Source organism: Chrysemys picta, chromosome 2, assembly GCF_011386835.1.
Source record: "Chrysemys picta bellii isolate R12L10 chromosome 2, ASM1138683v2, whole genome shotgun sequence".
NCBI lineage: Eukaryota > Metazoa > Chordata > Testudines > Emydidae > Chrysemys > Chrysemys picta.
In genome coordinates, this window is record NC_088792.1 from 192,205,118 (window position 1) to 192,216,624 (window position 11,507).

The window sequence follows — 11,507 nt, forward strand, 5'->3', positions numbered from 1 at the left end:
TACATGCTGGGAAGTAGGAGGGGTGGAGAGTCTCATGAGCTGGCTGAGCACCAGGGGATCCACCCACTGCCTCTGGCTGTAGTCCAGGAGGTCTCTGATTCTGGTGATGCCTGCCAGGACCAACTTCTGGTGCACCGTGGGGGACGCTGCACATCAAGCTTGGGGTTGTATGGCAGGGGCTCCCTGAGGAGATCTGCCCCCTTGGCAGCAGCCACAGACCTGGTCGCCGAAACAAGCTTCTAGGTCCGGAGACGGTCCAGGTAGAAGACCGGCAGCAGGTAGAGGTCTCAAGAAAAACTCCTTGGGGGGAGATAACATAGCTGCTGGTCATTTCAGAGCCCTTGAAGAGCAGGGAATGAACAGGTAAGCCTGCATTCTGACCACTCAGACACCAGTTAGTTCCCCTGGAGAAAGCCAACTGAGGTAATTAGATAATTGGCCTGGCCAATCAGTCCAGACGGACAAAGAAACAAAGGAAGGACATGCCAGGGGAGAAAGAGGAACAGGGCTTGCTGAGCCCAGTCTCACAGAGGCCTCAGTGAAGGGAGACCTCTGCTCCTGTCAGGTTTTGAGAAGGGGGATGGAAGCACAGGGGATGTTGTAAATAGACTCTTGCACAGGTACTGTAGTGGTGATGGTGAAGGGAACTCAAATAAATGGCTCTGTGAATGCACAACTATTGGAGTCTGTGGCAAGAAGACAGGAGCGAAGGCGTGCCCTCCTACAAGCAGCACTGGATTTTATGGTAAATTTAAGCAACCCCCTGAAATTCATGGAAGTCACAACCAGAGTTTTCCGTTATAATCCTTATACATCTCTGGTAGCCTCAGTTTCCAATTTGCTGCAGAAATAGCGCAGAATGATGTGCAACAGGGAGTACCCAGCACTCTGCTATAGGTGCAGTTACAATGGAGGATGGGTTTATCACTTTGTATCCAAAATACTGCTGTTCAGACTGTTCAGGCAGGAGGGAATTTTGATGATGTGAGGTTTGCCCCTTAAACCTTAGAAAAAGTTTACCATTCTTTGTCATTGCTAGGACCACTAGAAAGTTTTACAGAATTTTAGCTTTAAAATAGTGAGGGGAAATTTGGGAAAGGTTTTTGTTTTGGCTACACATTTGGAGACTGAAAAGGTCAAAATACTCAGAATACTTCCTACCCCATGCAAAGAAACTACTCTCCTCTTCCTCACCTCTAGCTTTAATAACTACAACCTCCAGAAAAGCCTGAGAAATGAGATGATTGCCCAGGAAAGCCTGAAAGGTGATCAAACACAGGGTCTATCTAATTAAGGGGGAAAGTCAGAAGAACACATCTCTGTTAGCCCTCTCTTGCTTAAACCAAAGACCTGTAAGCTCCAGTACTTTGTCTAATCACAACTATCAATGTGTCACGCAGGAAAAGAGATGACTTTTTCAGGTAGCCAGAGTCCAAACTACTTCTGAATTGAGTATCAGTTAGCCATTTAAGACACTCAGCATGGAAAACTTCAGCCTAAATGATTAAAGTTTGGCAAATTTATAAGTAACTGAAAACAGGGTCTTATAAGGGGAAGTGTCAGGCAGCCTTAATAATAGGCAGTGCTACCAACCTCACCTATAATAACCTTCTCTCTGGTTTTCCGCACTGCTCAGCTCTCCTCTCCTCATTTTACTCTATTCAAAATTCTCTTCCTATCCTGCAACTCTGTCAGTTCTCCTTACGTTTCTTGATTGGCTTCATCTTCAAGCCTCTATATGTGATCTTGTCCCACCTAAATCTCAGCTTTCATTTCCTCCTCCCACTCCTTACACTCTTCCTAATCCTTTCATTGTCTACTCCATGTCTTTCTCCCACGCTCAGCTTACGTCTAAAATAGTCCCCTTCTTATTATTCTCTAAGTGTTCTCTCTCCTATCATCTTCTGTTCACAAACAACATTTAAATGCTACCTTTCCTAAATACGTGTTCTTCTTCATACTGTGTCTCTTTTGACTGTAAGCATTTTGGGATGCAGAACATACCTTTCTGCACTCATAAACTGCATTGTAAATGTATGATAATAGATAAGTATTTTAATAATTACTAAAATAATACAATAATAATAAATAGTGAGGGCATGATTATTAAGAATGCTTAAATTATTTTTTGTTTACAGACTACACACAGTACTTATGGGCATGGGAATATGCTGTTGCTGATCCAGTTTTGATGTGAATGAACTTCAAAAATTTTAAATGCAATTATGGAAGCGCCTTTAACAACACATACATAGTGTTAACAGGGTGTAAAAGGTCTCATCCCTATCATCTCTACGAAAGGCCTATTTTTTTGTCCTAGATGTCTCCTGTGGAGGGCTCAGCGGTACAAACAGAGCCCTAAATAATTAGTATATACCATATATTTTAAAGTTCTGTTTCTCAAATTATCATGTTTGAAACAAGTGGAAAACCCAAACTATGGTCTGCTGGCTACTCCTCCTAATTTGCAGCTACTTCTACAGTTGATCAGGCTTTTCACTGTGAAGAGGAGCCCAAAGGCCTGAAAAAACAGCTTGAAACAGAGACAGCCTATTTGCCTCTAGTTGATGCTCACTGTTACATACAAAGAACTGAGAAAACAAGAATCATCCCTTACTGTATAAAAGACATCCAAAAATTTCATACATACTTTCCTAACACATTTTTCCATAAGAGAAATTGCAGTAAGAGCTGTTATTTGACTGCAAACTGTGATTGTGATGGGGACGCATGGTCTGTGTGTTCATGAATGGGAGAGGAAAAAGGCCATGAGACTATCCTTCTCGTAAAATATGGTCCACAGTATAAGAAAGTTTAAGACACCTGGATTTCAACTCTTATCTACCACTGAAAGTCTGCTGTAATTAAGTTTCACACTCTTCTACTGGCTTAAATGGAAAGGAAAAATAACATATACCCATCCAAAAATTTCAGCCCCCTTCTTAATAACCATTTAATGAAACAGCACAACACTTACTGTGCTATACTTTACATAGAATTCCACTTTTTTTTTTTAGCTTGGGTGTGGGAAGAGGCTACACCCATTTGATTCGGACAATGCCAAGTAATGTAACTGCAAATATACATTTGATTCGGACAATGCCAAGTAATGTAACTGCACATTAAAGTCAAAGAGCAGTTCACATGAGAAATAGAAACACAAAGTGAGTCATTCATCTGGATAAAATACATACATTATTAAATTTTGTTTCTTTATTACAATGACCTATAAATGTCTTGAGAAGTACAAGATTGAAATGAGCGAATGGAACTGATCATACAAACAGTGATCTATGTGAAAAGTGTAAGTCACCATCTTCAAAAATTCATATAACATTTGAACAAAGACACAAACTGCTTAGGCATTGCAGAAAGTTCAGGAGCTGCCATAAACAATAAGTGTGCCATCCCCAATTACTCTACTACGGTAGTGTACTTTACTGAACTTACAAACGTAACATATGGAAATCAGGGCTGTCAATTAATCACAGTTAATGCATGCAATTAACGCAAAACAAATTAGCTAGATTAAAAAAAATAGTCCACTCAGTCCTACTTCTTGTTCAGCCAATCCCTAAGACAAACAAGTTTGTTTACATTTATGGGAGATAATGCTGCCTGCTCGTTTTTTACAATGTCACCTGAAAGTGAGAACAGGCATTCACATGGCACTGTTGTAGCCAGTGTTACAAAGTATTTACATGCCAGATATGCTAAATAGTCATATGCCCCTTCATGCTTTGACTTGTAAGCTCTAAAGTTTTATATTGTTTTGTTTTAGAATGCAGTTATGTAAAAAAAATTAAAAATCTACATTTGTAAGTTGCACTTTCATGATAAAGAGATTGCACTACAGTTCTTTTATGAGGTAAATCGAAAAACACTATTTCTTTTGTTTATCTTTTTACAGTGTGAAATTTGTAATGAAAATAATAATATAAAGTAAGCACTGTACACTTTGTATTTTGTGCTGTAATTGAAATAAATATATTTGAAAATGTAGACAAACATCCAAAAATATTTATAATAAACTGAAATTGGTATTCTTTTATTGTTTAACAGTGCAATTAAAATTGCAATTAATCGCGACTATTTTTTTTTTAATCTCAGGATTAATTGTGATTTTTTTTAATTGACAGCCCTAATGGAAACTAATTTTATACGCAGTCTGTCACTAAAAGTTGTAATATCACTTCCATGTTTCCCTTGGAGATAGATTCTCTCAACTGCACAAAGTGTGAGTAAACAGCATTGGCTCGGGGGAATCCATGACAATTGGTGGGCTGGAAACCTCCCCTCCAACTCATGGAGTAGCAGCAGCGTTACTTCATAGACATTACTGCAACCCAGTGAAGTGGGTTGTATTTACCACATTAAATCAGTGTCCTGCTTTGTGTCAGCCAGCAAAAGCTGTTTAAAAACACTGACTTGGCTTTTTGACCCCGTTTCTGATAACACATAAAATTTATTTCTTTGTTCCACAAGTACCAATAAGTGTTCAACAAGGACGGAGGCATCATTCTAAAAAGGTCTCTTTATAATGGAAAAGACTATGGCTTGAACTTCAGAGATACTGAGCACCTGTAGTTCTCATTGCCTTTAGCCAGAAGTGGGGGTGCTCAGCACTTCCAAAAAATGAGGCCATTAGTCTTTATGTAGCTGATGAAACACATTATAGAACTTTGTATGCTAATCCATTGTAGAACTGCCGGAAAAGCTCTTAGTGGACCACCAGGCATCCCCTTATTAAGTCAAGGTCAGTGAAAGCCATAGTCCATTCTACATTCAAAGACCATACTACAGAGAAGCAGTATACTTACTAACTAGATACTTTTTTTTACCATAGAATAGAGATGTCAACCAACAAATCACAGGTTGCATCCTTCTTTAGTAAGAAAATGATACCATTTCTGGGTCAAAATTTTCCCCTCTCTCAGTACTGACATGCTAACACACATGGTACTGTGCAACTGAGCATATCTATGTCAAACAGGTGTGTGTGGCAATGCACCATGCTAGTGAAAGTGGAAAGCATACATTTACCACCTCTTAAGATTAATTATATTTCTTTCCTCTTTAAAATGAACATTTTTTTTATTCCCTTCTCTTTCTCATTTTAAAAATATAAACAATTCTGTGATTAGTAGGATCCTCTGTTTGCCAAACTGACTTCTGAGGAAGATGTTTTGTCCTCTGAGTGACAAAGGGCCAGAATCCTATATTCATGTTGAGTAGTACTTTCCTCTGCAAATAATCCCAGTGAAGAAAATGGCACTATCTGAAGAGCCAGGTATTTCTCAGTGTAAGTGCACAGTTTGGCCCAATTCTGTTCCCAAGAGGAGGAATAGAATAAGAAGTATCAGAAGCAAGAGAATGAAGGGCTAAGTGATAAGGCACACACAGGTCTGAGAGCCAGTCCTCCTCTGTGTCAGGTATCTATCAGATATTCTGAACATTCCTCCTGGATACCAAGACACCTTATGCCTGGAGGCTGGGAGAACGCGAAGCTTATTAAAGTGGTCAAGACACCTCAACTACATGTGAGTATTTGCTCCTTTGCCCTTGAATCAAGGGTCTCTGACAGGTGATAAAAATAAATCTTGGATAGGGAGATGTTTTGTATCACCCTCCGAGACACTTTGTATTACAGCAGGGAATTATTTAAGCCATGTAGACCACATTTGATTCCAATCCCTTTCAAACCTTATTGTAATTTTCTTGGTTATTCTCCGTGCAGAGAAAACGGCGTCCAACAGGGATGCACAAGAGAAATATAGATACAAAGAGTGGTGCATGTGGCTAAGCACTGAGATAAAGCTGTGCAATGGATAAGAATATTGTGGAACCTGCATAAGTAAAAAGAACACCAACAAAAGGCATATTGTGCCTTTTTACTTTGAAACAAATAGAAGACACAGATAATTGTTCTGCTAAAGAATCATCTCCAATTGTTTGTGCCACAGAGGCAGATAAATGCCAAAAAGATAGATCCTTCTGTCTCTGAGATACTGTCCTGTATAGTATAAAGTTAATAGCAAAGTAATAACGAGCCTCCAGTCCTGACATAAAATATAAACTTATGCCTGCTGGATGCAAGCTTCATGATCTATAACCTCAAATGCCTGAGATCATAGCAGGGAAGTCTCCACCAGGGTGGCATGAGGAGGGCAGATGCCATCCAGCAAATAAATTGCATTAAAAGTGTTTCACTGGGACCAAATCTGTTTATAATGGCCAATATTTTCAACCTAACTTTAGGCATCTAAATATATATTAGGGCACTGATTTTCAGTGAAGTTGAGTACCTAAAACTCTCCCTGAAATCACTGAAAGCTGCTAATGGTCAAGATGTCTGAAAATCAGGATATTTTTATTTAGTTCCCTAAAGACAGATTCAGGTGCCTACTTTTAGGCATCTATGGTAGGAAAGTTTGGATAATGTGTTTAGCCATCATAATGTAATAAATGTATTACAAATAACTTAAGAGAAGGTTATGGTTGCATGGTTAAGTACTCAAAACTCAATAAATTAAAAAGTTTATGTTGCATGTGCAGCACTAGCTCTTCCTCTTGTGTGTATACATTAGTCTATAGGACCAGACCCTGAGCTGACTTAAACTGATGCAGCTCCATTGACTTAAACTTTGTCCATTGACTTCAACAGAGCTACACAAATATACAACCTCCGAGGGTCTGGTCCACTGTTTTAGTTTCTTGATCATATACTACTTCTCTAAAAACATAATGTAATGACATACCTTTTTTCTGTAGTTCGGGATAAATATGTGTAGAATTTGTAAAATATTTTCTGTTAGTCTTTATATACAATACTTTCAGTATTATACTGGTCAGATATATCTTCATTAACTTAGGAACTTGATATAATACCTTTTCTATGCCTATCAATACTTTTATCAGCACCCAGATACTACATATTTTGCAGAATGCATAATGAAGAAAATGAGGCAGCTAACTATGAAGGTAACTTTCGCTGTATATTTGGTCTGTAAGTGGTCTATATGCTAGCTCTATTACTGAAGTACTTTTACATATTTCATATAAATGAATTTAATGAACTCTGTGCAACAACACAGAGTATTACACAATAGTGCAAGATACTACATAACTGTACAAAGGTTGCAAAAATATGTATGCTATTATATTGCATTATTTGAGAAATAGTATCAGCATTCACACAAGAGGCAAAGTTAAGGATGGTAATGCAGTTTTCCCCCACAGCTTTCCTCTTCTAAAATTACTGAATTGTTTCTGCTTATACTATATATATATATATATATATATATATAATGTTCAAGAAGAGATCAGGCTTGGTAAATTCCAGCCCAATCAGAGAACATTTTATAAAGTTATCAGGAAATGAGAATCGGGAGTTAGAATGGAAGCACATGACTTTAACTACAGCAGTTACTACGCTCCTGCTAAAATTTAGATGCACTGACATATTGATAGAATACAGTGTAAAATTTTCTAAATGCATCATCTTAAATACTTGAAATATATAAACATCCTGTAGTAAGTGGGAAATGAATGAGGCAGTACCTCTCACATATGTAAATTTTTTGCTATCACAGAAGCTAATTCCCAGAAATAACAACCCCATTGACTTCGGTGAAAATGAATAGTTGTGACTAGGTGAGAACTTGGCTTTGTACATTCATCTTTATAACAAATTTACTTCATGATATTGGCAGTCAATCTCTGAAAACCCCACCCTTGTGTGAACATCACACTTCCCTCCAACCAGACTTGGTTGAATAATCTGACATCATGGCTGTGAGTATATGGCTTCAGGATCTTCAGGAAAGCAGAGTAAGTGCTATCAGAGAAATTCTGCTCTTAAGACAGTGAATGTCCTGAATCGGATTATTCTACACAGTGCCACAATACAAAATCCATGGAAAATTCACAATGCAACCATTAGAACCATACATTCGTTAGCAATTTCTGTCCAGTGTACATTTGACAATAGTGACTTAACCACACACTATTATTCTTGATGATATTATATTATCATCATGCAAGTCACTAATATAAAAATTACATTGGTTTAAACAGTGATGCTTCTGCATCTGTTTGAACAAAACCTACTCAAATAATCAAACACAATGAACTACTAAAAAGCACAATTAAGGTAAAATGTATTAATAAATGTTTAAAACTTATACTTTTTTTTAAGTCTTCTGAAGCAGAGACCCAATTTAATTTTATCTGATATTAAATTTTTATAACCAGGTGGTATGAAAGCTTTATCAGTTTGAAAGAGAAATCCTGCTTTACATACAAGCCTTGTGGTATCTCTTTAAGTTGCATCTATTAATTACAAACCATCTTAAAACTGCAAAAGGGCAACTGAAACAACACTGGCTTTGAACTATGTCTCAGTCCAAAATAATGGATTCATCTTAATATGATCTCTAATTTTCACTCAGGGACCCTCAGGCAGATTCTTGCAAAAGCTTCAGGCAGTGTGTAATCTATTTGGGCCTTTAAAAAAAGTCGTTAGTGTACTTAGCATTAATTTAAAAAAGACACCTGATCTTTACAATTTTATCTTGCTTTAAAATTAAAATGATGATTTCTCAAACTCATAGCTAATAGCATTTGATATACAGCCTAGGCGTAGAGATTTTACAAAAATGAAAAAGAGAAAGCAAACAATGAACCAATATATTATTTGTGCTGTAATGTGCTATTTGACTTGCTTTATTCCCCAGTCTGGATGATACTCCCTTGCTATAGAGAATATACCAAAGGGTAAAGACAGCTTTACCGACCTGTGTGCTGCCTCCGATGCTTAGTGAGGGCATGACGTGTCCCGCCGGCAAAGCCACAAAGGTCACACAGGAACGACTTCTCGCCTGTTGCAACAATAAACAGATGAGGGACTGCGGAGGTCACAGATCATTAAAACATATCTATCAAGGCTTTCAGGGTTACTAATTCCTCCAATCAAATGTTTCCATGTAAATATGTCAAATGGGAATGAAATTACCACTGCGGTTTATTGACTGTGATAAAATCTGAAAAGCACCACTGAACATAATTACATACTTGTCAGACCCATAAAAATTAGCTTTATTATCAATGGAATGGTTTTGTACAACTTCATTTCTGTTAGATGTCTTCCAGATGGGGCTGCTTTATGCACTTGAACAGTTTTTATGCATATCCTGATTTTTTACAATTCCCATACATCTGGCCTTTCTGTGCTGAGTAAAGATTGCCTGGAAAAGTTAATATACTGTATATATGATTCTGCTTAAATAAAATATATTGAATTTACTAATAAATTAAGGATAGTGAGAAATTTTAACTGACTTGATCATGGTCTTCTTTAGTAACCTTATGTTTAATAAAATGAATTAAATCATTTTCTTGAATATATTGAGGAGCCCAGGCAACAATAAAAGCCATATTATTCAGTACCAGTGGCAATTCAGTACTGTTTATGTTTCTAAAACTTTCATGACATAAAGAAAACAAGTCTGGGGATTACTACAGAAATTGCAGTAGAACTCATATTGTTCATCTTTAATGATATTTCTTCATTCCAAACCTCCGGAACAATTAGAGAGAGATTTGGCAGGCTCACTACTTGTAAAAAGTGTGTAAATGCTCATTTTTTAGTATTTTTATTCCAGCTAAAATTTTGCCCCATTGTCTATAAAAACAATCTATCATTTCACAGTAGCCTTTTTACACAGTAAGTACTAGCATACTAGGCAGTTTCATCCCATAAGACCCATTGAGAAGGGCATGATGGAATAATAACTTTAACCTTGGACAGATCCTGTGCAATTATAAAATAGCTTTAAAAACAAATTAGTCACTTTACTAATTTGGAACCAAATTGTACCCACCCACGGAAATGCCAAGGAGAAAGCATTAGAAGAGTCAGGACACTGCATGTGAGGAATCTAACAGTTTCCTTAAAACTCTCCCAATGGAAAGGGGATTTAGGCTCCTCAAAGGATTAGAAGGGGTGCTGTCTCCCACTCAACTGAGACCTACAGTATTCAGAGAAGTCTAGCCCAGTCCTTAGGGGTCAGACCCTCCAGGCTGCTTTTCTGGCTCCTTTTTCCCCTGGTAGCCATCTACATTAGTATCTGTGCAAAACATTCCATTCAGGAGAGGTACAGAGCCTGAATTCATGTTGCTTTGATAGTATTAATATAAGTGAGATACTTTTTGGGATATCCACTGTCTATGGAGAGAAGAATGCCACAAACAAGAGCTCCTATCCCTCTCCCTCCAGAATGGCAAAACCCCTATGGGAATTCCAAGCCCATGGAGCATCGAGAGAGGGGATTCCACATAGTAGCAGCGAGCTGACCCCTCGACAGAAATGTGGGGCCCTCGTATATCATGTTCACTTGGGTCCTACCCCTCTCCAATTTCACTTTATTTACACAGATGTTACAGAGGTTTTGGGGGCTCCCCTGAGCTCAGGGCCCCAGTACAATCATTCCCTCTGTCCCCTACTCTCATCAGCTCTGTGGATGATTTTATGGTGGCAGCACTCTCCTTTTCCTTATCCCCTAACCAAATATACCTGATGTGAGATACCTGCGCTCTCGATCTGGAGAAAATTATCAAGCTCTTGGAATGATTCAGGCTAAATTTCAAAAGTGGCCTCAAACTTATCACTATAGTGTGTGCACAAAAACATTGACCTATACAAGGTACCTCAGTGTCTAAAATGGAGCTTGGACAGGCAAATCCATATATTATGGCACACAAAAACATAAGCAGCAATATTTTACACACTACAAATTTAGACTTGCAACTGTAGGGTTCACTTTTGAAAATTTGGCTCCTTATGCAATAGGTATTCCAAATGGTATCCTACGTGCAGAATACCTTTTGGTAACTGAATATAAGAATTAGCTCTAGCCATTTTGTAACTGTAACTGAATTAAAAACCAACCAACAAACAAAACCCACTACAACAGACAGAAAAACAGTAGTAATTAAAAACAGCCCCTCATTTCCTCTTGACATGAATATATTCCTTTTAAGGAGCAAATTAATACCAGCAAAACTTTAAAATTATATAACCAAAATCTGAATTCTAGCTCACAATCTTACTGATTAATATTAATTACTGAAGTAATATGTTGTTTTTTTACAAAGAAATTTCCCTCTATAATCTCTCTGCTCTTCTTGTTTGGAATTTTGTATCAAGATCTTTTCTCTAGCACTTGAGTTCATCAAAGTATTAAAGGAAGGGAGTAGAAGGGCTATAAAGAAGGAAGCTTAATTATAATTAATTAAATATTAATTTAATTAATTAATTACTTTTAAATATAAATCTTTCTAACTAGCTGCAATACCCACCACTCCAGCATAAAATTCATACTTTAAAGTTAAATGCTGTTCCATGCCTTCTAGGAAATAGTTCATATATATTGTCATAAATTAGCTCATGTTGTGTTTAACATCTCTGAGCAGACTTGAGAGTGACCAGCAGCTTTATATGTTAATGA

General features: G+C 37.5%; 1 protein-coding gene across 4 annotated transcripts in view; it reads right to left on the bottom strand.

Moving 5' to 3' along the window:
* Positions 1–11,507, bottom strand: part of ZNF407 (zinc finger protein 407) — a 449,103-nt gene that overhangs the window by 168,450 nt on the left and 269,146 nt on the right. For all 4 annotated transcript variants that reach the window (XM_065582014.1, XM_065582012.1, XM_065582013.1 and 1 more), the window contains one exon: positions 8,796–8,879. In XM_065582014.1, coding sequence (XP_065438086.1) covers positions 8,796–8,879 — 84 coding nt within the window. The remainder of the gene's footprint in view (positions 1–8,795; positions 8,880–11,507) is intronic.